We start from the raw sequence: 26,350 nt of genomic DNA on the forward strand, positions 1-26,350 counted from the left end.
AAATAAACAAACAAATGAATGAATGAATGAATGAATAAATAAACAAATTAATTAATTAATTTAGGTGTTAAAGAACTTATGAAATTGTAACTCACTTGAATGATATATGGAAGTGGGCATATTTGCTCAGCAGCTGGCACTCTGCAGTCAGGAAGTGGGTTCACATTCAGTTGAGATTCGTAATGTGTAAGAGAGTTTGGCACGCCTTGAAGAACTCCTTGCAAAAAGGCTCAGCACAGCACTACTGAAGAAACCTTCAGAGGGAACAACACTTGTGAGTTTTACTATACTTTCAAATAAGAACTTAGTGGCTACCAACTACCTTTGCTTATGTTGCTATGTTGCCATTCTGCCAACTGTTTTGTCCACTAAAGTAGTGAGCATTAAATAATGAGTTAATAATTTCATGCTGCTGTGGTCTTTAGAAAGCACTGTCCTGGACCATGTCAACAATGTTGACATCTTTATTTAAGTGTGAACTCCATTCTTCTCTCCTGAGTAGCAACAGTTATTTCAAAAATTGAATATTTCTGGTGAATGTATTCCAGTAATATGCTTCAGTGGAAAGCAGTGCCAAGTTTGGAAGTCTTTTTTCTCCAGTTCTTTTCTCTGAGTATGTTTTTATTCTTTTTAAAGAAGAGAAGGAGCTTTCCACTAATGCAGTAAACACTAGCATTTAACTTTTAAGGTTGTGGGAACCAAGAAATTAATTATTGTTCTGAAAAGAGGCTCATTAATTCAAATGGACTTTTTTCATTAAACTCCTCGCTACTGTAGAACAGCGTTAGTTTGTTTCTCAATTCAGCAGGAAAAAAGGAACATCTATGGTGGACTGAACATTGTGATAAAGCTCTCAATAAACAGTCTCAAGCCTGAAATCACTGGAATGAGACAGGAATATTTGAAGAATTCCTCTTCCAACATAAACTGACTGCTAAAGTGATCCATAAACCAAAACCTGCTTCCAAAAAGGCTCAGCACAGGACCACTAAAGAAACCTTCAGAAGGAACAACACTTGTGAGTTTTACCATACTTTCAAATATGAACTTTAGTGGCTACCAAGTACCTTTGCTATGTTTCCAGGATGAGAATGGCAGTCTTATTCTGAATAATCATCACAATTGTGAACTATTAGCTCAATATTTTGAATCTTTACTCAACTGCCCTCCTTAGCATCAAAGATCATTTTGGCTCATCCTTCATTTCACCTGATTCTCTTCCTTCTGAATGACAAAAAATTGCTTATATCATTGCACCTCTCCCAAACAATAAGACATCAGGCAAGGATCCCATAGATGCCGAACTTCTGAGTCCCATTTGATATATATGATATATTTGATGATATGATATATTTGATATATGGGAATCAGGAACTATTCCTAAGGAGTGGCAATCAGCTCTTATAAATTCTCTCCATAAGGCAATAAAGCAGATGTGAATAACTACAGAGGCTTCATTCATTTGCCAATAAAATCTTGTCAAAAGCAATCCACAGATTGGTGAATATCAAGCCTGCTTCTGTAAGACCCACTCCTGCAGCGAACAGTTCAAGATGGCCTTTGACTCATCGACCAATTTACTCTTCTTGATATCCTCAAGGATATGGACTTGGACAACAATACTCATTCTGTCATCAAACAAACTCTGACCAACACCTATTCACAAGTGAAATTTACAGGGGAAATCTCTAGATCGTTTGATTTTATGACTGGTGTTTGTCAAGTTATAGGCACTCACCCATTCTTTTCAACTGTGTTCTTGAGAAGGTCATCCATGAATGGAGGAAAAAACTATCCAACAATGGGATTAGGCTTGGCACTGGTTCCAATGCAGTAAAAATCAACTGCCTTACTTTTGTAGATGTTTATGATGGGAGATAAGACATTGTGCCTCCAGGTTGAAACATTACTGGGAAGGTTTTTCAAAAAGCAATGGCAGACGACCTCAACATTGTCCACCTCCAGACTGAAACATTACAAGAAGTAGCTGAAGCTTTAGGTCTCCAGATATTTTTCAAAAGTTATGATGTCTGACCATGAAATATTCTTTGAGATAGAACTTGCCTTATACAGCATTTATTATAACTATGAGCAATGTTGAATCGCTCTTCAATGTTGAAACAGTTCACGTTATAGACACTAGAATGCTTTAATCCAGTTCAAGAATCTCAGTTCTTCGTTGCAGGAATATAACTGCTCTAATATATTGGCTTGTTTTTTCTTCTTTTCTTAAAACATCATTTTACCTTAACCATTGCTACTCATGTAGCTGTAGTTGAACACATTTGGACCCAATAATTGATCAGCTTCCCAACCTGGTAGGAGATTGATGATGATGAATTGATCAGCTTTCAAAGTTTGAGTCCAAAAGTGTACATAACATGACACTACACAATACTGTATACTATTTTACTTAAGTTGCTTTCTTCTTACTTCCACTTATTTTAAGAATAACAGGCTCATGGATAAAGCAAAATTTGTGTGCTACACTACTGATAAAGGACATGGCAGGATGGATAAAAATAATTTTAAAATTGCTAACCATATTGAAAAAGTGATGTAGATAATCCTTTCCTTGTTGCATTAGCTTACAGTGTCCGCCTCCGTAGCGTAATAGTTAGTGTTATTAGCTGCCGTCCTCAAGTGCCCGAGTTTGATTCCCGGTACTGCCAGAAATTTAAGACTGGCAGGGGGCTAGTATGTGGTTGAAATGATACCTCGGGATGAGGACACAAGTTTACTTTACTAGCTTACAGTAATTGCCTTCAGAAAATGGTGCTGGGGGTGGCAAAAAATAAGTGTTTGAAATAAATGAGTTTTAGATTCTGTAAAAGTTCTTATGCTCTAACAGCATTTTAATTTAAGAAAAAGTCTGATGTTTATTGGAGGCAAATCCAACAGAGAGCAAAGGAGTCTTTAACCTAACTCCTTATACTCCAAGAAAGAAGATAAAAGAACTCCTTCAGATTATTTCACCATCACCTGATGGAAACAGTGACATATTATACAGTGTTCTCAAGCAGATGTCAAACACTTGAACAGGTTATTACTCATCTCTAGTCCAGTTCAGTCACAGTGGTGAAAATTGTGGTTTACTTTACCGTTTCCTGTAAGTAAGGGAATGTCCTGTTCTTGTTAGAATACTTGATACTCTTACACATTTCATTCATAAATATTAAGTAAATGTACTGTTTTAATGTATCTCCATAACCTGTAATGTGTTCTTGGTCTCCCTTGTTGGTCTATTGGTTACTGTAGAATGCTGCTATCTAAGAAGTCCAAGAATGGTATTAGGATCTACTATAAATGACTGGTTTGAATGTGTACTATAGGACTCACTCAGTTTCATGAGTACAACTGAGGAGTTGCTTGTTCAAGAAAGATCATGAAATTAACCTCAGAAGCTTGCTGTAATGATAGATCTCACTGTATAGACTTTGAGACACTACATCTTGCCTCGAGGAAGACTGTTGTCTGTCAGTATTCCAGACAACCATGAGACTCATAATGCCAATATATATAATTTTAAAACATGGGTTTTTCAAAAGCAACCTTGCGTTAATATCATATCATGATATCATCATCTGGTAGAAGTAAGGGTACCTGATGCATTGGCTGGGATTCGAAACACTCTCCACTTGTTGAGAAGTCAGTCGAGATTCCACTCGGTTGTCATGCCCTCACATGTTTTTCACTGACCACAAAAGCATTCATATACAAGCTTCAATGACCACTATCCACTTACTCAAGGCACTAGAGGCTTCAAATCCTACAGTCAATAATCCTCAAAATTGTTTCCCATGAATTGCCATTTCAACTTCCGGAAAATGATAGGATAGTAAACCAAGAGAACTGGAACTTTTGCACAGCTAGAACTTGGCCATCCACAGGACTTACAGGTCAACTTGGAATCTAAATCATTGGGATGTGGTGTTTTATGTCAAGAGTCTCACTTGCATTGACTTGGATTTGAACCCCATCTGTCCTGGTGAAAAGCTTGTGATAATTCACTCTGCTACCATGCCCACTGATGTAGATAGTATCTTTCTCAAGGGCCATGGTAACATCTTTCCCAACATCCTGTCTTTCCATCTTCATAAAGGCTTCCTTTTGTCAAAGTGAAAGAGACTGCCTGAACAATAATTTTTCCCAGTTGTTGATGCATTTTAGGGTCTTGTAAAATCTCTGCATAAATCCCATGCTTTAAGGTACACAGAATAGCCAAAATACATCTATGTACAGGGCATGAAGGCCCCTGTAGGAGAGGAAGGTAAAGATTCCTCCTATCTATAACATTGGCATGAAGCCTTTTTCCCCAGAAATTAACGTGGTGTAAATATCACAGGACAAACCACCACAGAAACATGTAATAGTGATTACATCCTCCCAGGGTTGGCATCAGGAAAGGCATATGGCCATAAAATTAGGGTAAATCCATTCAAGGTACTGACCCCAGGTAACTGCAAAATAGCCAGGAAGAAAACCATTCAATTCTGGTGTAGGCTGAGTGAACCTCACTGGAAATGGAAGTCTTATTTTTAAACCTCCTGATGGAAAATTGAATAAGTATCCTTTTAGGTGAATTAAACATGCTTTTACTGCCTAGTTTGGCAATCCCCTAGTGTATGTAGGGGCTGTTTGAAAATCTGTGCTATTATGGTAGTGTGGGTAACAGTAATTATTTGGTCCTAGGATTGAAATATGTGTTCCAGACCTTGAGATAAAATACTGTAATAACTTTTCCAGAAGTTAGTGTGGAAAAAGACCAGGGATCTCCCACTCAGAATAGGTATTTTCAAAGCAGGATTTTAACTTTGGTTCTCCAAACGATAGATCTCCCCTTTCTTTTCGTAATGAAAACTTAACATGCTCAGCTATGCACTTTCATTCTGGACCTTGAAATTGTTTCTAGGAATGATCCCCCTGGTACTTTGAGACTGAAACTGAACAGGATGGGTAAAATGTAATAATATGATAGGAAAAAGTACTTCTCCAATGTCTAATTTATCGAAGAATTAATTTAAAAAGTTGCATTCACGAAATTATTTAGTTACATTTATGTATTAAAATATCACAAAATGTGAATAAAAGAGAAATATTCATTTATATTGTATGTCATCCACAGTCGAAAAGAACATTAACGTATGTTACGAAATACAATTTCATTTTCAGATTTCCCGTATCACACACACGAATCAAGTACGTCAACAGAGCCGTCACCAATTTCTGAACGCAAATCATTTCCACGCCATGGCAAGTTAAGGTAACGCGCAAAGTTCTAAAATAACATTCAGTTCAGCCCTTGAAATGAAATAGCACTTCAATTCTTGTTTGAATTATAAACTAATAAATATCAGATATAATTCATATATGAGTCACCAGGAGGTTCGCAGTATTCTGGTGGTACAATTAAGTTTAATAACCTGCCATCCAGGGTGTTGATTCATATTTGCTCTTCTTTCAGGATAACTCCGAGACTCCTTTCGTATCTACCTGGCTTCCCGCTCTCGAATATTCAGCTGTACGATAAGTCACAGGGTCAAAATATCCTATTACATACTCTCTCTGGGACTAACAACCAGAGAGTACACGGACTGGGAATTATGAGGTGCATTAGCTGAATTTAAATCACTTTTCTTGTTTGCTTTGGGTCTCATTCTTTGTTTTAGGCACCAGAATTTTTCGTAAATTCATGTGACATATTACAGTCACTCCTTACCTAATCATTAGTGAAACTCAAGAGTTGAAAAGATGACCATTCATTTGTTGGAAAGATACCTTTGAAATATCATCTGCCCGTGCCGCTCTCTGTCCTCGGCCTGGAGAGAGAATACATTAAGTGTCATTTTGATTTTATTGTTGTAGCAATATTGGTTTCTAGAGAAGTCACAGGTAAAATCCCTGTGTACTTCCTATGTGACAGAAACTGTATTACTGTGAGGAATGTTCTAACGTGTCTATTTTAAATTATTTGAAAGTTTGGTTCAGAAATGTACTGTAAGCTTTTTAATTAGGTACCACATCAGAATTTGCCTAGAGGGAAAGTTAAAATCCTGGGAATAATCATGCTCGTAATGACAACAGAAAGTGACTGTGGCCCAAAATTGGCAACTCAACATTAGCCTGAAAGCCATCTCATAGTAGGGAGTTAAAATACATGGCTATTGAACTATTGTTTTGTTTGGGGATTACAGTCATCAGCCCTGTGTGTGAGTGAATTACTGCAGGGGAGATTCTTAAAGGGTGCCTAGGACATTAAATAACTTACTATCGTAGCAATAATCAGAAATTAGTTTGAGGAAGAGACAAGGAAATACATGCAGGAGGGTCACCAAAAGATGCCATGGGTAAAGCTCAAACCAATCAACTTCTTAGTTCTGTCATGATGGGTCTTGTGGCATGTGCCCCTATAGAGATGGATTTCTGGACGTGCCGTTGCTCTTGTTATGTTATCAATTATGTATATGTGTGATTGATTGTTTTTTGTTTTTGTTGCTGCTGCTGTTGTTGTTTCTTACATTTCCTAATTATTAAAAGAGTTTGTCTGTTAAGACTTCTGCCCAGAGGCTGGTTGGATCCTCAAAAAGCACCATCAAAGGTTTTATGGATACAGCAAATTTGAAAAAACAGACTGTGGTACCTTAATGAGGTGAACAAATCATGAGGTAGTTTGCCACTGCTCTCTCTTTGGGCCAGAACGTGGTATATGAGTATGACCAACCGTATGAGTAACTCCTTTAATAACATCCAAATGCACTAGTCATGTTCTGAATATTATTACTCAGCACCATCTGAACCTTAGCAACTTCCATAGAGTCACCGCCATAAATGAGATTGAGACTCCAGGGGATACTACATTTTGTTCCGACCTGTGCTTAAACCAAATGCTTCTTTATCCATTCACAGTCAATAATTTACCATACATGAGATTAAGATAAGCAAGAATTATTATGACTATTTTTATTATTGATGATGATGATGATGATGATGATGATGATGATGATGATGATGATGATGATGAATATCCAGTACCTCTGAATTATGACCACCTACCAAATATGTTGTAGGTGGTTGTCTTGTCTAGATTTACCATACATTCTCTTTATCCTGGACATGTCCTCTTTTTAACACCATGAAAAACGAGATTGATTTTTCAAAAGATAGGGAAATGGGTTTTTTAGAGAGAGACAGAAAAAATACAAATTTTGAAGCCAGATTGTTATTATTACCACTATTCATTCCTTAACAAGAGTTATTACACTATCTTGGAACCTCTGGCATTTATTCAATGACCATTTTCGACTGTTTAAATGGATGGAAGTCTTTCAAGTTCTGATTTGGAAACCAAGTCAGTTGGCTATGCAGTACGGGTCTTGTAGCTGTGAGCTTGGAAGATCGTGGGTTCAAACTCCAGTGTTGATGACCAGTAAGCAATAGTTCTGTATCATGATTAAGGTCATGACACTTTCTTCCCAGCCCTTTTTCTTTCCTCTGCATGTGCATTACCATTTTAAACATCTCAACCGCATTCAGTTTTATGAGCATTAGAAAATAAAATTTTGAAAGAAATGGCCTTTTCTGGAAGGTGAAATGAAATGAAATGAAATGAAATGGCGTATGGCTTTTAGTGCCAGGAGCGTCCAAGGACAAGTTCGACTCGCCAGATGCAGGTCTTTTGATTTGACTCCCGTAGGCGACCTGCGTGTCATGATGAAGATGAAATTATGATGAAGACGTCACATACATCTAGCCCCAGTGCCAGCAGAATCAACCAATTATGGTTAAAATTCCTGACCCCGCCGGGAATTGAACCCAGGACTCTTGCGACCAAAGGCCAGCACGCTAACCATTTAGCCATGGAGCCGGATTTCTGGAAGGTATTTGTGGTTCAGTGAGGAGACTGACCTGATGATGGTAAAGTGCTCCGAAGCAAGACTGATCCTGAAATTGGTCTTTGAATCACTGGAACATGATAATTATCATCATTAAAGCATTATTAAATTTTTAAAAGTTTTTTTTTTTAGAAAGACATAATGTTGGCATTGACTGCAATGTTCTTTTGGCAAGGAAATATATTACTTACGTTGATAGTAACCATCCTCTTCAAGTGTGTGTCCTCTTTCTTCTTGATTGTCATACAGAAACCCCAGTCTTGTTCCTCATATAGCTGGTATGGACAGAGCACTGAGTCAACAAGATGACAGAAATAGTCATGACATACATTCTGCATAACTGGCATTCAGCCTTCATTGCAAAAATTGAGATGAGTGATATATGTTTGTCTGAGTTCTCCTCAGTATATATATATTTTTAAGTAAGAAGGAAACCATGTTTTCTCAAGTTATATGGGCTGATCCATATAACTGATCCATGCAAGGTAATCGAAAGAGTGAGCGTTATTCTAACTAACATTACATAGCCTATGTTTGAAAAATTGGGATATAATTCTTCATTATAGGAATTGACCTTCAACAGGCTCACCAAAATATAGTTAACCAAATGTATTATTGCACACACATATAGTGATTTCACAGTAGTAGGACTGATCCTCTCATCACCACCTCAACACATATTGATAGGTAGTGCTCATTTAATTAAAATTTTGTCTAGATATCAATCATCAACATTGGCAGAGATCTTCTCACATCCACCAATATTCTGTAAATGGTCACACAGTTAAACTAATAATTTTCCTTGATGCATAAGGGCACTGTTGATTAAGCTGACTGTTTCTTGAGGTTCTCATCTTGTGGCTGTTGTTTGCTTAATTCTAGCTGTATTGTTGGGTTGAAAATGAACGCATGGTGTCTTTGCTTATCAATGGCTGCTTTCCCCTGAAGTCAGGCAGTGAACATTCTCATAAACCTCACAGCCTTCATAATGGAAAACACTCGCAATATGAACTCATAATGTATGACAGTGCACATTTCTAAGTATTAAGCTGAATGAGCAGTGGCCTGGAACCTTTGCCAATGTTCCAGTCTTGCCACAAGCACGTCTATAATGTTTGTTCCCTTGACTCCAGCTAAACATGCTTAATACAGGAGCTACTTCTGCCACAATTTTTATGCTTTTACTTTTCCTTTCTTAAGTAGAGCATACCACTTTTTAAATTCTTCATTTCTGACATTGTTCACAGTGAATGTGACCAAGAGTAAGAAATTATTCAGTTTGACTATAACTTATAAGCATTATAACATTACTCAAAGATAAAGTGGCACTGAATTGGGATGCAAGGTGATTATAGCAACACAATAGCAACACCTGTCTATCTGATCAGTATAGCAGGTGCTCAAAATGTGCACCCTCACATCTCATGTATTGTTCATAATGGTCCTGTAGATTGTTCAATATGTTGATGAACACAGGTTACCACAAGGACACAAAAAATTACTGTCCTGTCTCTTAATTCAGGAAAATTCCTAGGTGGGTCATCCGACCAGAAAACAGATTCTTTCAGCATCTGAGGAGTGGAAGGGTGCGAGAATTCTGTTCAACTAAGTGATTTCCAAAGTGTTGTTGCAGAAGGGTAAGTCGCAATGTGGACTACAGACCCATCTTGCTGTATTCATTATCTTTGCAGAGACAGGTTTCTGGTGACATTTAGTACTGTTCTGCTTGCAACAAGTGCTCAAGATCTGCAGACATTACTAAACTGTGTGGTCAAACACCGTGCTGCAGCAGGTCTGTGTTTAAACATGAAAAAGACCAAAGTAACAGTCAGAAGCAGTAAACATGTCATTCAATCTGTTAACTTGACAATAGCTGGCACATGACTGGAACAAGTCCAATGCTGTAAGTATCTTGGCAGTGTACTTGATCACAACCAGGGTTGTCAGATATCTGAAATCAAAATATGGGACCCACTTTTCCCAATCCTCTGGCTTTTCTTCTTTCTCCATATACACTTGAGTATTCTATTAGTCCACTGGGGTCCACTGGTCCTGCAGCCTTGATCGTTTCTATGGCTACTTCATCTATTCCCACAGAACTGCCCATTCCACCTCTTGTCACTGTAATGTCTGATTCATCCTCTTTTACTTCTATTCCTACTGCCTGGACACCCCTACATGTCTGGTTTCTCATGTTCAACAGTTCACCAAAATATTCTTTCCATCTGTTCATGATCTCTTCTGGTTTTGTCAGTATCACTCCTTTTTCATTCTTCACAAACACTGTGTTTACTGTTCCATTCCTACAGTTTCTTATAATTCCAAAATAATAATTTTTTCCCACAGCTCAAATCTTCCTTTACTTCCTGGGTGAATGTTTCCCAACGTATCTTTTCCTGTTACTACTTTTTTGCAAATTCTTTTTGCTTCTATGTATCTTGCTCTACTCTCTTCAGTCTTTTCCATTCTTCCAAGATTTCTTCTTTTCCGTTGCTTTATATGTCACTCTATAATTCCAGCATTTCATCTCTTTCTCTCTTACACTTCCTGATGTTTTTCCTCATGTTTTCTCTGCACACTTCACAGACTCTTAAAATTATTCCATTTGTTTAACCCGTGAGTGGTCGCTAGCCGAATTGTAACACGAGTGATCGCACGTGAGACATTCTCTCACATTAAACTTCATTTAAAATAAATACATCTTCCACAATTTTGTGGGGCGTAAGAGTGAAATGAATTACTGAAATGAGACGCAAAGTCTGCGTTATACATTTTAGATTTAAAATATGAAATGATTAGCCATATATTATAGAAACGAACTACTCATTGGAAATTAGTCGTTAGTTCAGTCAGATGTCGGTATGTAATATTCACAAGAGTGCTGGGATGAATGGCTCAGATGGTAAAGGCGCAGGCTCTCTGAGCCCAAGTTGTCAGGTTGGATCCTGGTTCTGTCCAGTAGTATTTGAAGGTGCTCAGAAACGTCAGCTGTAGATTTACTGGCATGTACAGGAACTCCTGTGAGACAAAATTCTGGCACCTCGGCATCTGTGAAAACCATAAAAAGTAGTTATTGGGATGTACAGTACAACCAATAACATTGTCACTATATAGAACTTTGAGTCAGCTGGAGTTTTTAATAGCGCTTATTACCCAGCATTCTTCCTCAACTCAACTTTTGAAGACTCATTTATCAGTATCCGCAAATGGAGAACGTTTTGCACATGACTTATGTCAAATACTAACGCCTACATCAGAAGAAAGTTTCCCTCTCGACTTCAACATAACACCAACGCCACTGGTCGCGCTATGAGAGAACCTCTCACACTGGGTGCATGAAGTCATATGAATCTTTGTTCTGACTAGAGGAGGGAATGATTACGCTTCAAATGTGAATCGCCTTACTCACAACAGTTATCAACTCAGCTGGAAGAGGGTACCGTCTCCTCCCTTGCATCACTGAGAATTAAACTCACAATACAAAATAACGTGAGAGAAAATCTCATATAGCGACCACTTGCGGGTTAACATGACTAATATCTCTCCTTGCTTTCAGTTTTAGTAATTCGGCCCTAAACTCTTCCTGGACCTCATTTTCCTTCAATCTCCAGACTCTAATCTTTCTTGTAGTTTTGAAACTTTGCCTGCTTTCAACTTTGCTATCACTGCTCCATGGCCACCCCCAAAGGCTTTCACAGGCATAGCTGTAACATCTATAAGATGTTTCTAATGTCCTTTTCCCACTAATATGTAATGAATCAATGTTGTCATTCTTCTGTCTTCCCATCAATACATGGTATTATTCTGGCTATCTATCTTCCTGAACCATGTGTTTCCCATTATTAGTTGTTTCCTCTGGCAAAAGTCCATTAACATATCACCTTCTTGATTCTTGTTGGCATATCCATATGGCCCCAGAATCTCTTCTCTTCCCAGTCTCTCTCCTCCCACTTGGGCGTTCAGATCTCCCATTATAATTACTTCCTTGTCTTCAATGTATTTCTCCATTTCTTCAAGGAATTGTTTTATATTCCCTTCTTTATTTCCAATTTGTGGAGCATACACTTGAAACATATCTTGTGTTCCTGTTTCAAACTGTATCCTTGATATGATAATTCTGTCACTGACCTCCTTCACCTCTTCCTCATATTCCAGGATATTCTATCTAATGATCATTTCTACTCAGTTTACCCGCACCCGGTCCTCCAATGGAAAGCAGCCTGTACCCTTCCTTCAGTTTTCTTTCCCCTCTTCCTCTTCATTCCGTTTCACTAAGACCAAGGATGGCTATGTCCATCTTCTTCATGAAATCTATCAGCTGTTCAGTTTTGTCTGTTAGGGCTAGGATGTTGATTGCCCTGATTCGGATATATTGTGATACTGGTCGCCCACTTCTTACAGCTTCCCCAGTACCTGAAGATCTGTGCGTTGCTTGCAGGGGACGCCCTAGCTTTTTCCGAGGCCACACCATATTTGCAATCATTTTAGGCTTTTATTATGATGGGTTCACCACTCCCAATGGCATTTTAGAGAACATTCCGACACAACTCAGTGCCAGCTTCCAATACATCACAATTTTCATAAACAAAATCAAAGGGATGTTTTCACTATTTTACTGCATAACATCGAACAATGAAACCCACAAGACAAATCTGATGTCGACAAGCACTCAATTATAGTGATAAGAAGATTTTAACTCATTTTACCAAATTTTGCATCATTCAGAATATGTAAAAAACACATACCTGTTTTAGTATAGAACTGTATAATTCATCAAGTGTTTGTAAATAGAGCATCAAGGCCATACCACTTACACTTCATGCTATCATACTGGAGATCACGATCAATATACACGTTATTCAATAGAAAAAATCTAATGTGTTCGAGAACAATGCAAATGAACTTTAAGACTTAATTTTAGATCTGAAACTTTATAATTCTAATCTGATGCAAGTCTTATTACAAACTGTATTATATAGACTTAGAAATACATAGTATTTTAAGTATTATTGTATATGTTGTTTTATCAAATAAGGTTCTTCAACAGCAGGAGACCAAAATCGGTACTGCTAAATGTATTTGTAATGTAAATACATCAGAAATAAATCAAGTATTGATTAGGGGGAAATCCAAGCTCATAATTGTGATTGTTGGAACTTTTAATATGCCCAACTGGTATGGTGACTGGTGTCACTGGTAGGGCCTTGATGCTCTATTTACTAACACTTGATGAATTATATAGTTCTATATTAAAACAGGTACATGTTTTTTGCATTTTTGAATGATGCAATATGTGATAAAATGGGTTAAAATCTTCTTATGCCTATAACTGAGGGCTTGTTGACATCTGATTTGTCTTGTGGGTTTGACTGATTAATCAATAAACCCGACACTCGGCACAGAGTCGCTGGAGGCACAGTAGTGATTTACCCAACACTATTATTTTATTTCTTTTAAAAGCATAAACCTCACTTACCCATCTTTAGTTCACCTGTCACAAAAATGTTGGAAACACATGGGATATATCTCATTGTATTTACAAGACATACTGTACAGTTACTCAAAAAAAAAAAAGAATGAGCTCATGGCATTGTATAAGAAGCTTACATGTACAAAGGTATAAAGTTTGTTGTGGGTATCCACAGGGTTTGTAACTACATGGGAAGAGAATGATATGTGGGTAGATTTGGCAATTGGAGGAATTGGGACGAGAATTGTCTCAGTGTACTCATCATGTGAGGGTGCAGATAAGGATGAAATAGACAAGTTTTATGAACCATTGAGTGACATCATAGTAAGGATCAGCAGCAAGGATAGGATAGTGCTAATGGGCGATTTCAGTGCAAGAGTTGGTAAGAGAACTGAAGGATACAAAAGGGTGATTGATAAATGTAGGGAAGATATGGAAGCTAATAGGAATGGGAAGTGTCTGCTGGACTTCTGTGCTAGTATGGGTTTACCAGTTACGAATACATTCTTTAAGCATAAGGATAGTCACCACGACACATGGGAGGCTAGGGGGAAGCAGATCCATAATACACTATATCTTAACCGACTTTGAATTCAGGAAATCTGTTAGGAATGTATGGGTTTTCAGGGATTTTTTGATGAAACAGACTACTATTTGATTTGTAGTGAACTAAGTATCTCTAGGCCTAGGGCAGAGAAAGTGAAATCTGTCTACAAATGAATACGGGTAGAAAATCTCCAGGACGAGGAAATTAGAAGTACATGGATATTAGTGAGAAGATTCGAACAGTGGACAGTAAGCAGGTTCAGGATATAGAAAGAGAATGGGTTGCATACAGAGATGCTCTAGTAGCAACAGCAAGGGAATGCCTAGGAACAACTGTGTGTAAAGATGAGAAAAAGCGAACATCTTGGTGGAATGATGAAGTGAGAGCAGTTTGTTAACATAAAAAGAAGGCTTATCAGAAATGGCTCCAAACAAGGGCTGATGCAGACAGGGAATTGTACATAGATGAAAGAAACAGTGCAAAACAAATAGTTCTTGAATCCAAAACGAATCCAAAACAAAGTCAAGGGAAGATCTTGGTAATAACCTGGAAAGGCTAGGTCAAGCAGCAGGGAAACCTTTCTGGACAGTAATAAAGAATCTTAGGAAGGGAGGAAAAAAGGAAATGAACAGTGTTTTGGGTAATTCAGGTGAACTCATAATAGATCTCAGGAATTCACTGCACAGGTGGAGGGAATATTTTGAAATCTTCTCAATGTAAAAGGAAATCTTCATGGTGGTGTTGTGAACAGCCAAGCTCATGGGGAGGAAGAAAATGATTTTGGTGAAATTATGCTTGAAGAATTGGAAAAATGGTAAATACACTCCATTGTCATAAAGCAGCAGGAATAGATGAAATTAGACTTGAAATGATGAAGTATAGTGGAAACGCACGGATGAAATGGCTTCATAGAATAATAAGATTAGCATGGAGTTTTGGTAAGGTACCTTCAGATTGGATAAAAACAGGAATTGCACCTATCTATAAGCAAGGGAACAGGAAGGATTGCAGCAACTATCGAGGTATCTCATTGATTAGTATACCAGGCAAATTATTCACTGGCATCTTGGAAGGGTTCCAAGGGTTCAGTGGTTGAGAGCAAGTTGGATGAAAACCAGTGTGGTTTCAGACAACAGAGGGGCTGTCAGGATCACTTTTTCAGTGTGCGCCAGGTGACGGAAAAATGCTACGAGAGGAATAAACAGTTGTGTTAATGTTTCGTAGATCTAGAGAAAGCATATGGCAGGGTACCGAGGGAAAAGATGTTCACCATACTGGGGGATTATGGGATTAAGGGTATGTTATTAAAATCAATCACAGGCATTTATGTTGACAATTGGGCTGCAGTGAGAATTGATGGTAGGATGAGTTCTTGGTTCAGGGTACTTACAGCGGTTAGACAAGGCTGTAATCTTACACCTTTGTTGTTCGTAGTTTACGTGGATCATCTGCTGAAAGGAATAAAGTGGCAGAGGGGATTCAGTTAGGTGCAAATTTAGTAAGCAGTCTGGCCTATGCTGATGACTTGGGCTTAATGGCAGATTGTGCCAAAAGCCTGTAATCTAATATCTTGGAACTTAAATAGGTGTAATGAGTATGGTATGAAAATTAGCCTTTTGAAGACTAAAGTGATGTTAGTAGGTAAGAAATTCAACAGAATTGAATGTCAGATTGGTGATACAAAGCAGGAACAGGTGGATAATTTCAAGTATTTAGGATGTGTGTTCTCCCAGAATGGTAATATAGTGAGATTGATTCAAAGTGCAGTAAAGCTAATGCAGTGAGCTCTCAGTTATGATCAACAGTATTCTGTAAGAAGGAAGTCAGCTCCCAGATGAAACTACCTCTACATCGGTCTGTTTTCAGACCATCTTTGCTTTACGGGAGCGGAAGCTGGGTGGATTCAGGATATCTTATTCATAAGTTAGAAGTAACAGCCATGAAAGTATCGAGAATGATTGCTGGTACAAACAGGTGGGAACAATGGCAGGAGGGTACTCAGAATGAAGAGATAAGAACTAATTTAGGAATGAACTCTATGGATGAAGCTGTATGCATAAACCGGCTTCAGTGGTGGGGTCATGTGAGGCAAATGGAGGAGGATAGTTTACCTAGGAGAATAATGGACTCTGTTATGGAGGGTACGTGAAGTAGAGGGAGACGACGATGATGGTTAGACTCAGTTTCTAATGATTTCAAGATAAGAGGTATACAACTAAATGAGTCCACAACACTAGTTGCAAATAGAGGATTGTGGCGACATTTAGTAAATTCACAGAGGCTGAACGCTGAAAGGCATAATGGTCTATAATGAGGATGTATGTCAAAATTAAATCTGAAAAATAGTAATTACAAGGACCATTCAATACCATGTGTTCATTTTTTTAAGCAACTATACACAAGTACATTACCAGTTGAATCAGCTTGCATGTCAATAAGACCTTGTGAACAGTCAGATACAGCAAGATCAGTGCCTGCTCTCAGCCACTGAAATCACAAGATGAAGTATTATTGATATTTCAGAAAAGTGATTGTCTGATTTATGAATTAATTACATGTCTGAAATTTTATCACTTTGAACTTTTCTGCTTGGGGCAGAAACTACTATAGTTCCATTTAAAAATGCACAGTTGGTGCTGATATCTCCATTGTTAATAATTCCACAGAAAAATGCGTAATATTTCATGAGCTTTTTAATACCATTTTAGAATAGGGAAACAGGATATCAATATCTTCAATGGATTATAAGTTATTTTGTTGTAACATCCTAAGGGAATAACCCTGTCAAATTTCTCCATTAATATTAGCTGTACCAAAAAACTGTACATAATAAAAGTAAATTTATTGACTTTGATTTCTCACATTTAGCAATATTCAATCGGTGAAGAAATACTTTGCACACCTTCATGAAAAACACAGGAATATAGCAGCTCTTCTTATAAATTAATCCTGCAGGGAAACTGTGCAGCCTCATTTCAGATAATGTAATATGCTATTATTAGTTCTGGACCTAAGAGGGGACTATGGAACAGTCACAAGCCTACCTAATGTTCAAATTCTGAAGTTAAAAAAAATAAAATTTTAGGAAAATTTAATAATGAAAATAAAGAAAGGACAATTCTTTCATGCCAGGGCTAAAGAGTATAAGTCAAAAATACCTGCATTTCAGGACATGTTTGAAGTTTTAAAAACAGAGACAGTATTAATTGTAGAGAGTGTGAAATGAATAGACCTTCTTCAACATATTCCAGAAAAGTGTGTTTTTATTTTTTATTAATTTTTGTTTCTGTTAACAGTTTTAAATTCCTTGTACTATGAAGAATCGATATAACATGACTAACACTCTTACTCGCTGGCACATCAGGCGAGTTGGTCATGCGGTGAGGCGTGTGCAGTTGTGAGCTTGCATTCGGGAGATAAAGGGTTCAAATCCCACTGTTGAAAGCCCTGAATATGGTCTTCTGCAGCTTCCCATTTTCATACCAGGCAAATGCTAGGGCTGTACCTTAATTAAGGCCATGGCCATATCCTTCCCACTCCTAAGCCTTTCCTATGCCATCGTTCCTGTAAGACCTACCTGTGTTAGAGCGACGTAAAGCAAAATGTAAAAAAAATAAACTCCCTGGTATGAAAGAATTTATTTATTTCTTCAGCTTATGCTATTCATTTCTGGAGTTGCTGGAGCCATGCTGGGTCATTTGAGTTTTGTCTGGGTGTTTAAAGCCAAGTGTCCTTCCTGTCTTCCTGTTGCCACTTGATATTTCAAGAGAAAATTTGAAAACCGGAATCCACTGGATTTGAACCGTGGTCTGGGTGGAAAGCCAGTAGGTAAGACACTATGCTAATCACACCCCTCAGAGGAAAACTCATTGAAAACTATTATTCCTGAAGCGCTTGAAAATGTCATTGTTGCCACTAGGGCATTGATGATCATCGTATCTGTGTGTTACTTTGTCTCTCAGTTTCAGTAAATTAAATTACTTGTTTAAGCTATGGATAGGTTCCCAGATCATGAAATATGCTATTCTTGTGACCTTTTCATAAAGAGAACTTGGATGGAAAATGCAGGGTCTCCGATTCTTATATCCTCAACAACTGAATCTATTAGTCACTTAGGAAACTACCTAACAAAAATCGCTCCACATAATCTATGAGCGTAGTTTTATTTAACAGAAGGCTACTTAGCTGGAAGCATGTGGGCTCAATTCCCAGTCAGAAGCTAAGATATTTAGAAAAAATACTACCATTTCTGGTGAGGCTGATAATCCCATTCATTTAAAACAGTAGCCACTGGCACAACTTGACACATGACCTTGCATTCATCAAGCCTACAACAAAAAAATACGCCTAGATTAATTCCTAAACCAGGGGCAGTCAGGCACAGAACCAACCAAACTATTCCACTCAATCACAAGGTTACGTTTAGTGGGAATCTTTACCTTCCACTCTTCCAAGTGCTTCCATACCCTGTAACAAATATTACTTTCCTTTCAGTTTCATTCAACATGTTAATTTCTGTCATATCCTTATCATTTTTCTCTTCATTACAAATTTCTCCCTGGCATTATTCCCATCTCATTGCACTAGCAACCATTCTCGCTATTCATCCAAAGTTTATAGGTAGGATGCACCCTAACTTCTGGTCTGAATGTGTATTTATATATAATGACAACATGGCCTAATCTAGTGGAAAATATTAAGGTTTGTCAACTGACATCAGCCATGGAAGTTTGCACCAGTACACACTCACTTTATTTGTAACAATCATTTTGCTTTTCGGATTGGAACTAGACACTAAGATCTTGACCACTCTGAGTACTGCTGAACTACGAATTGTTAATGCTTATGGATGGATATAGATTTAGCCCTCTTGAAAATAAACTCTTGAACTTTCTTCATCATGAAAAAGTAAAAGAGCAAAGTCACCTCCGTACAGGCCATGAAGACCCTTGGAGGGGTGGAAGCTATAGGCTTCCACTATCGGCAACCTAGGCACCTAGGCACCTAGTGGGGTAAAGGATTAGCTCTATGCCCAGCTGTCTTTGCCCCAGGAATTAACCTAGTACTCATTTTTGATGTAGGCTGAGTAAATCTCAAGGCCTTCTTCATCATGTACCATATAAAATGTCCATTTTTGGAAACATTAAATGGTATCACACTGTTTGCATATGTGAATGAAGATACTGTAACTATATACTTCGTATCAGAAAGTGTAATAATATATCCTTTGTTAAATGGTTCAGTATTACGCAGCATTCTCGGAGTAAACAACTGACACTTTGAGAATTACAGATATAATACGCGATAGTCAAACTCTGATACTCCTCTGCCCACTTCATAATCCTTTTTGCTAACACACCAGTGTATATTTTACTTAATGAATCCAGTAACATTATGCCCCTGTAATTATTTGGGTTAGATTTATCTCCTTTCTTCTTGTAGATTGGGCAGATCACTCCCTCTTGCCAAGATTTTGGAAACTCCCCCCTTCAAATATTCTGTTAAATAATTTCACAATACTTTCTAGGATATCCTTATTCTGCGCCACCTGCTTCCAAAATTCTTTAGTGATGCCCGAAATTGCTCCTGATTTGCCTTTTTTGGCTTTCCCTAAGACCTCTCTTACTTCTTCTATCGATATTTCCTTATATAATGCAGGCACAGTACAACTCAGCCCTACCAATATTCCATTTCCATCTATTCTCTGTCTCCACCTATCTTCAACCTCTAATAGTTTCTTAAAGTGCTCCACCCAGATAGCTTGACTTATTTCAGCCTTCCAAGGAAGCTTCCGCATTCCACAAATCCTCCTAATTGTACTCCATACTTTTCTACTATCATTCTGTTTTGCATTGCTATTCAATTCAACAACTCTCTGTTCCTGCCATTCGGACTTAGTTGTATACAGTATTTCTCTATATTCTCTTCTCAAGTTACAAAATTCAATCCTATCGTTTTCTCCCCCGTGATTTCTATACGCCTTCAATGCTTTCAGTACTTCGTACTTTTCATGCCTTTCATCATTGTACCAACCCTTTCCTATTATGTTCTTCCCCTCCTTTATCCTCATCTTCTCCCCTGCCATCTTTACAGTGTTTTCTATTATTTTAACTGCTGCACTCATTAGGTTAATCTCGATCATTGAGTCTATTCCACCTTTCACTATCTAGCCTATTTCTCCCTCATAATAGTTAATAAACTCCTTCTTTAGCTCCTCTCTCCACCTGTATTTAGTAACTAACGTTTCTTTGAATTTTATCGTATTGCTTGTTAATGCCCTACCCTCTCTATCATTTACTCTGACAATAATTGGTAGATGATGTGACTCACCGCATTCCTTAACCTTCATGCTTTTAATCACAGGCAACGAATTCCTAGAGCATAGCGCCAAATCTATGATACTACCCCCTGTCTCCGTTATGTATGTCAGGTTCCCTAATTCGTCACCATGCCACCATCCATTCAAAATATATAGTTCTACCGTACCACAAACCTCTAGCAACTTTTCTCCATTTTTATTAGAGCCCTTATCCTGGCTCACCCTCTTTTGTACATAAACTTCTTCTGTCTCTTTGTCGTACATCGGCTTCTGATCTGCAATCCTTGCATTAAAGTCCCCCATTATTAGAATACCTGCTTACTCAAAATGTTCTGAATTCTATTAATTTCTAGTGCCAACTCATCAAAGAAATCCTTTTTCGAAAATGGACAGGCTTCAGGAGGGTTGTAGGCAAAACCAATACATAAATCTGGCTCACTCTCATCGTACATCTTTATTTTAATCCACATAATCTCCTCCATTTCTGATTCAATTTGGTCTATTCTAGCTTGCAAATCCTCCCTAACCATAACCATTATCTCACCCGGGTATCTGTCCCTGCTGGTTCGTCTTTCTTTTGCTTTATAGTAAACCATGAACTCTTCTATTTCTATATTACTTTTCGGTGGAATCCAGATTTCCACACTTGCAAGGATATGCAGGCTTCGTAACAACTCTTTAAAAGATCCATTCTGTAACTTACTTCTAAGACCTTCTCTAGTTATTTCTTCCTCCCCTGCCCCTCAATCTGGCTGTTCTTCTTAGACCTCGTAATCCTAGTAGCACCCAGTTCGTCAGAGTTCCCATCTAGTGTATTAACACATTCCCTGTCGAGGCCACCCTCGTTTAAATTACCTTTTCTGTGCCAGAAGTCCTTCAGACTCACACATCTGTGTTTTAATGTTGCGTCTCTCATGGTGTCAGCACTCAGCTGCCCCTGTAGGTCACCAGGATTGCCCTCCCTATTAGTTGTCTCTGCATTGGCTTCTTCCTCTCTCTGTCCTTGTCGCTTCACTTCCTGGTCGTTGCTCGCTGCTCTGCATTCTGCTGATCTCAGCTACCTCGTACGCTCACCTTTCTCCTCGGCCAATGTACCCTCTGTATTGTGCATATTCTTTAACTGCGCCACCCCCCATGCTCTAGTCCACTTGCCGTCACCTACCACTAATTTGTTGCCCCTTATGTAGGCCATTAATCCTGCATGCCTAGCTTTTCCTAGGTGGAACTGTAGCATTTTCTGGTTCCTAAAGGCTTCTTCCTCCAGTTCCTGTTTGATCCATAATTTTTCACCTTTCAATTGGCTCGTATTATACAAAATCTTCTTCACTAGTAGGGTTGATACGTACCTCACTCTCACTGGTGTCTTGCCTTTTGCCTTTTGCCTTTTGCCTTCCCCATTCTCTGTATCTCGTCTATATCGGCCTCCCTGCAGCTGATCTTCAACCTCCCATTCTCTGTATCTCGTCTATATCGGCCTCCCTGCAGCTGATCTTCAACCTATCGTTTATTAGCTCCAGCACTTTGGATACCAGTTCTTCTTTAGTGTCCTCGGGTAACCCATATATAAAAATATTTTTCTTTCGGGTTTCCTGCTGATGCTTTTTCTCCTGCCACCTCAATTCTTTTATCTCTTCCTCCATTCTTCTCACCTTATCCCTCAAACTTGATATTTCTTTATTATTTTGGACCACCATTTCTGTCACCTTACCTATCTCCTCTTTCACTATTTCTCGTAGTTCACTGGCTTGCTCACATAGTAACTCTCTCATTTGTTCAGCTTGACACTTAACGATTTCCCTTACCTTCTCCATCTCTTCCCATCCAACCGCTTTAGCAGGATCAGGTCCGGGGTTCATCTCGATCCCTCCATTGACCAACAACACTACCATCACTGATGCAGCCATCAAAATTGAAATCAGACTCACCTACTGTCCGGCTCTGCAACCCATGTTGCACCTCGTGGGCCTGCCTCTATCGTGCCAACAACCTATCGTCGTCCGGTATAATTCTATTGAAATCCCCATGTCAGCACTCACTCACTTAACAACCTTCCTCTTGGCTTGCATGATTACAACTGCATACATTTTATTGCTTAGTATGATCACAATCTTCTGAAAGCATTCTTTGTCCATCTTTTGTGGAATGTGAACCTCCCTTGATCTCTTGTTCTAGGTCATGGGATGGGCAAAATTTGGAAGATAACAAGTTGCCTGATCTTGAAGCATGTCAAGTAACACTTTGTGCCTATGGGTTTGTGTATTCTGTGTTCAGGCAAGAAAGTTGAGATGTAGAAGAGAAATTGTTAAATCGTTCACTAATGAAGACAAAATTAAAATACTTCCAGTAGATACGATTGTCCCCTGTGGAAACATGTTAATGAGGTTTCACTGTATTTTAAAAGTGGCAACTCTCAACTAAAATATTAGGATGTAACATTCATAGCATACCAGTACCTGCCTTTTTCCTCCATAGCTTTTCTCCATGAATCAGGATCGCTCTTCCTTCTTCTCCCTATGCCTTCTGCAACAAGAACAATATCCTCCGTCATCACTGTGTTCACAGCACAAAACTGTACGAAAGACTACCACAGATCAAGACTGACATAAACCACAGGTAAACTGTAATGTGAAGTCGTGTGCTGGAATTATCCCTTCCTACTGCTTGATTGTATAAGGCAAGTTTTGGAACGACAAGTGCCATGGATAAGGGGAGTTATAGAACAACTGCCTAACTTTGGTGACAGATTTCTATGAGAAAAGGCAAGTTTTAGTGCCTACTTTTGTGATATAACTATCACAAATCTAACCAAGAATGCAATGCTACCTCTAACGCACTTTTTTTAATTGGATAAGTCGAGTTTTGTAACATCATTGTCAGCCAGTCTTCAAATGACTTTTCCATGGTTCTCCATTTCAATTCCAGAGAATTTCCAGATAAATATATTTTTCATGACATCAGAGTCATTGTAATCAAGTTCTTGGATGAACTATTTCATGTATTTACTCGTACATTGAAACCGTCCATAAGATCCCACTGAAACATGAAGTGATTTTTCTAACAGGATGGCTAAAAAACAAGCTGAATACAAAAAATTAGCAGGCACTTTCAACTGCAATACTGTGAGTATGAAGGCCGAATGTTGTAGGGACAGCGTTTAATAGAGCATCCTCATCATGCAGATAGCTCTGCAAATGCACTTACAGAATATAAAAATGTCAGGAATGATGTGAATAAAAGATACCATTTTCAATGTGCCACTAGAAGAGGGCAGCACATAAGGTGATTGAGAATGCAGCTCTGTAGAAGAATCAGCGTATCAGCAGTTGCGAATTTACAGCATCGTATCATGCTCCAGAGTTGTGTTTAACATTGCTGGCATGCCTCAACAGCACAAATGCGCATAGTTTTTCACAATTTACAGATTTTTTAAGGGAATCATTGGTGTTGAGTGGCCATACTCAAGAATTATTAAAACACTTGGGGCAGGAAGTATCAGCAATTAATCGATATCGGTATAATTGTTCAGAGGAAGTGCACATACCTCTATGCCTCATTCCATACAGTAGTGACATATAGGTACATGACAAGACTGCCTCATCATATAAGTGGCCATAGTGACAACAAACTAGATTAGAGTTACTGTTGCAACAGGACAGTCGCACAGTGTGAAATTTCAGCATTCTAAAAAGCCAAACCCCATGGTGCAAAAGCCCTGAAGGGCCATGGCGTGCCATGCAATCACTGCTCAGCCCGAAGGCCTGTAGATTATGAGGTGTCGTGTGGTCAGCATGACAAATCCTCTTGGCCGTTATTTTTGGCTTCCTAGGTCGGGGCCGCCATTTCACCGTCAGATAGCTCCTCAGTTGTAATCATGTAGGCTGAGTGGACCTTGAACCAGCCCTCAGATCAAGGTAAAAATCCCCGACCTGGCCGGGAATCGAACCCGGGGCCTCCAGGTAAGAGGCAGGCAGGCGAGCCCTACATTGCGGGGCCGGCCATTTCAGCATTCTAGCTAGGCATAAATACATTTTCAAGTTTATAAACAAACTACTTCCATTTCCATTCATAAACACACAATTACTGTTACATTAAATGTAGTGCATTACCTGCTAATTGGATTAGGGGAAGGTTGAATAAAATGGGAAACTTTATAAGTGGAGACCGATAAAAAAATCTCCTTAGCTTATTTAGCTTACCTTACTGAATAGAATGCAATGAACTGAGACTTCAGTATATTCCTGTTAAATGCATGCAGTATTAGAGATTATAAACAGAAATATGGATTCAATAACAAAATGTTTAAGATATCATAAAGGGACTATTTACCAAGACTCTAGTTATAAGTCACAGTGCTGAAATAAGATAAAAGAATTGCAACCAAGTCTTCATTTATTTAAATTTATTGTTGATTCAGAAAAAAAATTAAAAATTATAGAATGTTATTTTGAATTGACACTTTCAAAAAAAAATGTTAATTTTACAATAGAATAAACTTTTTGTTACACTTGAAATAATTCCTTGATCCATACAAAATTCACATTAAAACAATGACAAATCATAGGTTTATCAAAAAATACACATTTTAAATTTAGTAAATTATTAATGTTATAAATTACATTCATGAAATATATTTGTATTTTAGACAATGAGTATAATAATAATAATAATAATAATAATAATAATAATAATAATAATAATAATAATAATAATACGCATGTGGGGATTTACCGGTTACCTCCATCGTGCGCGTCCCATTGGAATTGGGGAAGCTCGCTGGCTCTGCCGCCAGCAGAGTCAGAGGGTAGTAGGGAAATAAAATACCACCGTGAAAAAAGACTGGTCCCTTGCCAGGGTTACGGCGAAGACTGGTAAATGACCAGAAGCCAGAAAACATCTTGAGGCAACCTCTAGGATTAACAACAACCCTAGTTGTAAAAGGATGGGTACCCGGCCAAAGCAAAGTCAAGTCAAAAAGCATGATGGCACAACATTTCAAGAAACATACCCCAGGGGGTAAATCTACGGATAAATCCCTTGTCGTAAACGCCACGGCGCACGAGTCTCGTTCGGATTCTGGGGGGAGACTCGACATCATGCAAGAGACGAGTCGGAGCGTCTCGTTGTACCCAGAAGAGTCAAAAACTCAGGCCAAAATCTAAAACCTTTCCTCAACTTTCAACATAAATTCACTTACACAAACTGGCAAGCTGAAAACCCTCACCAAAGCTCTTCACGAAAATCAGATATCCATAATGGCCCTACAAGAAACGAGGTACCCAGCTGAAGAGATTTTTGAATCCGAAGGCTACCGATTTTTCAAGAGCAAAGAGCAAAGAGGAATCCTCAATGGAGCTGTGATGCTTGGAACCGCGTTTGCTGTTAGAACCAAGATCCTTAAATCGGTTGCAAATTTCGAACCTGTGAATGACAGATTGTCTGTACTCACAATTAAATGCACGAACAAAACCTACGCCCTAGGTAACGCACATGCTCCTACAAACGATAACAACAAGTCTGATCCAGATGAAGTTGATAATTTCTGGGACCTACGGGATGAAAAAGTAAACAAAATCCCCAAACACCATGTCAAGCTTCTTTTGGGTGACTTCAATGCCCAACTAGGTCGTGAACAGAAGTACAAGAAAGTTATAGGAAATTACCCTGCTCACAAAAGAACCAATCTCAACGGCAAAAGACTGGTGTCCATTTGCGAAAATCACAACCTGCAGGTCATGTCGACCCACTTTCGCCATCTACCCAGAAAGCAAATACTTGGCGTTCTCCCGTCCAAGCTGTCGGAGAGTTCCAAATTGATTATGTTGCAATCTCCAGGAGAAACAGCCCTGAGATTATGAATGTTAAGGTAAAGAAAGGCATCAATGTGGCCTCAGATCATTATATGTCTCTTATCAAACTCAAACCAACTTCCGCAAACACAAGGAAGACAACCAAACAGATCACACGCTTCGACAATGATAAACTTCGGCAAAGGTTCGAGGAGTCCCAGGAGAAGGCTAGACCAAATGACTGTGACTTTAACAACGCCAAAAGTCTCCTAGTTGAGGCCGCCAAAGACATTGCAGAAATCAAGAGAAGCAAAAAGCATGCCTGGTGGAATGGTA

General features: G+C 38.5%; 1 protein-coding gene across 1 annotated transcript in view; it reads left to right on the plus strand.

The window, feature by feature from the left end:
- The window catches only part of LOC136863709 (cell adhesion molecule Dscam2), a 1,676,531-nt gene that overhangs the window by 1,594,091 nt on the left and 56,090 nt on the right, over positions 1 to 26,350 (plus strand). The window contains exons 35-36 of the mRNA XM_068226050.1: positions 5,173 to 5,263; positions 5,465 to 5,608. Coding sequence (XP_068082151.1) covers positions 5,173 to 5,263; positions 5,465 to 5,608 — 235 coding nt within the window. The remainder of the gene's footprint in view (positions 1 to 5,172; positions 5,264 to 5,464; positions 5,609 to 26,350) is intronic.

Source organism: Anabrus simplex, chromosome 2, assembly GCF_040414725.1.
Source record: "Anabrus simplex isolate iqAnaSimp1 chromosome 2, ASM4041472v1, whole genome shotgun sequence".
Classification (NCBI taxonomy): domain Eukaryota; kingdom Metazoa; phylum Arthropoda; class Insecta; order Orthoptera; family Tettigoniidae; genus Anabrus; species Anabrus simplex.